Source organism: Varroa destructor, unplaced genomic scaffold (genome assembly GCF_002443255.2).
Source record: "Varroa destructor unplaced genomic scaffold, Vdes_3.0 BEIS01000002.1, whole genome shotgun sequence".
Classification (NCBI taxonomy): domain Eukaryota; kingdom Metazoa; phylum Arthropoda; class Arachnida; order Mesostigmata; family Varroidae; genus Varroa; species Varroa destructor.
Genome location: NW_019211455.1, coordinates 45764932 through 45767616, shown reverse-complemented (window position 1 = coordinate 45767616; position 2685 = coordinate 45764932). Strand labels below are relative to the sequence as shown.

Sequence of the window (2685 nt, the reverse complement as noted above, 5' to 3'; positions counted from 1 at the left end):
AAATTACGAATAAACGAATAGCAGTTTTGCTGTAGAGTAATGGCTATATATACATTTAGAGTGGCCTCCGACTGGAGACTACCTCCTCTCTTATTGGGAGAGTGCTCAGGATATGGCGCCAAAATGGCACTGCGAGCTGGCAATAAATAGCAGGCATCAACTAACGGCGAATTACTTAGCTTCATCACCAAAATTATGCCGCCTGCACCGTCCGGAAAGGCTGTTAAGAAGGCCGGGAAGGCCCAGAAGAACGTCCGTGCTACGGACAAAAAAAAGAAGAAGCGTAGAAGGAAGGAGTCCTTTTCTATCTACATTTACAAGGTCCTTAAGCAAGTCCACCCCGACACCGGTATCTCGTCGAAGGCCATGTCGATTATGAACTCATTCGTAAACGACATTTTCGAGAGAATCGCTGCCGAGGCCTCCCGTCTCTCGCACTACAACAAGAGATCGACCATCACCTCTCGGGAGGTTCAGACCGCCGTCAGGCTACTGCTCCCTGGTGAGTTGGCCAAACACGCCGTGTCTGAGGGAACCAAAGCTGTCACCAAGTACACTTCCTCCAAGTAATTTCTCCACTACACATATATGCCTTCGGGCATCACCAAAAAACGGCCCTTTTCAGGGCCACCAAATTATGAAAGATCAATTACTTAGGCAGAATCGTCACATGTAGCTGCTATAATTTTGCGTTTCATCCTATAGCTTATCGTACTCATCTATGAGGCGTATTATCAGCGTTACCATAGTTACCAGTTGTTTCACTACCACTTACTTGAATACAATCAAAAGTTATATCAGTTGACTTATGTAAATTAAAAATACTAAGCCTTCCCTTGAGCTAAGAAACAGCGAAATTATGACATAAATGCACCACATCTGTCACTCTCGTCGATCGCGGTTACAACAAACGGTAGCAAAATTTTCAAATAATAATTTATTTACTCCGTTATTTACGACGTACTTAAAAGGTGCCGTACTTTGAGAACGTAGGCAAGTTTGGTGCGCATAGGTATATCTCTTGTGTAGCCATAACGGTGCACTGGGGGTGTAAACCCATGAGGTGGTGTATTATAGAGACCAAGAGCAGATCACGTAATTTTGTCGTTGAGGTCATCCAAAAGAATCCTTAACGGCAGCAACGAACGAAAAACTCAAAATTTACGTCTTATAGTGTCTTTCCATGTGACTAAGTTTGCTCTCCTGGATTTTTCTACAAGTCCCTCTGGCTCTTCTTTCACATTTTTTCCAAAATACTATTTTATTCAAATTAAGCAGTTTTCGACAATTGATGATGCTTTGCGGTTGACTGGAAATTTGCCCGCAATATATTGAGCAGACATATTCATCACTCATCTATAAACTACCAGTTACTTAATATGTAAATGGTCTGCAAAAGTATATTTAATTATTTGAGAATGCACAGTAAAGCGCATGATCTTCTAGATGTTGGTGGCCCTGAAAAGGGCCGTTTTTTTCTTACTGAAGTAAAGATTCCAGTAACTTAAGCGCGCTCTCCGCGGATACGACGAGCCAGTTGGATGTCCTTAGGCATAATGGTGACACGTTTGGCATGGATGGCGCATAGATTGGTGTCTTCAAAGAGACCGACCAGATAAGCCTCGGACGCCTCCTGGAGAGCCATAACCGCCGAGCTCTGGAAACGCAGATCGGTTTTGAAATCCTGAGCAATCTCGCGCACAAGACGTTGGAAGGGCAGCTTGCGAATGAGAAGCTCAGTCGATTTCTGGTAACGACGGATCTCACGGAGAGCGACGGTACCAGGCCTGTAACGATGGGGTTTTTTTACACCGCCTGTAGCTGGAGCAGATTTACGGGCGGCCTTGGTGGCCAGCTGCTTACGGGGAGCCTTTCCGCCAGTGGACTTACGGGCGGTCTGCTTAGTACGCGCCATTTTTGACTGTCTGTTAACAGCAAATGTTGAAGACAGAGCTCGGTTTTGGACTTATATAGCGTTTAGGAAAGGGGAGTTCGATAAATGGGCAACGCCCTCTAGCGGGACGCCGCTGAAAGAAGCATCCGATCATATTCACCTGAGAGTTTATGTTGACTATGGCAATTAACTTGAAGGTCCGATAGAAAATGTAATTTAAAACAAACATTAATTAATTTTTATATGATCTGTGTATGCATTTTTATGATTTGACATGAAAAGATAATTTTACACAGGTTTCAATAGACATACGTCATGCAACCTTCATTTTCCGATCTATTACTACTGATATAGTTTTAATCGTTACACAGAGGATAAAAAGTGCTAAGACTGTCACGAAAACACAGTTTTATGTTCCTTTGCCTACCTATATTTTTGTAGCACATAGATCCACAGTAAGCATGCAATTAAATGAGCTCAGTGCTCTAAATCTCCCGACCAATGGAATCCACCTGTTGAATCCATATACACCAATACATTCTAAAAACCTAATGGTGATAATTTTAGAACCGAATAAATGCTCTCCTTGATTCTAGCACTTTTTTAAACAACAGACACTTGGAGCCCTTAAAAGAGGAAGATAAGCTATTGATGCTCATGATTGGCGCCATTGAGTGTCTACAGTTAGCGATTGCAGCGCCAGCACATATGGTGCTTTTGCTGGCTATAAATAAGAGCACCGCAAGGAGAAGCGGCACTCTGTTTTTTCAGCTTATTGAGAACGAATCCAG

General features: G+C 43.0%; 3 protein-coding genes across 5 annotated transcripts in view; 2 read left to right on the top strand and 1 right to left on the bottom strand.

Moving 5' to 3' along the window:
- Positions 1 to 2685, top strand: part of LOC111244025 (histone H3) — a 21302-nt gene that overhangs the window by 2137 nt on the left and 16480 nt on the right. The window lies entirely within an intron of this gene.
- Positions 188 to 686, top strand: LOC111244019 (histone H2B). Its single transcript, XM_022790550.2, has one exon. The coding sequence runs from the start codon at positions 196 to 198 to the stop codon at positions 568 to 570; it is 375 nt and encodes a 124-aa protein (XP_022646285.2). The 5' UTR covers positions 188 to 195; the 3' UTR covers positions 571 to 686.
- On the bottom strand, positions 917 to 1951 carry LOC111243728 (histone H3). Its single transcript, XM_022789718.2, has one exon. It carries the CDS (start codon positions 1913 to 1915, stop codon positions 1505 to 1507), a length of 411 nt encoding a protein of 136 aa, XP_022645453.2. The 5' UTR covers positions 1916 to 1951; the 3' UTR covers positions 917 to 1504.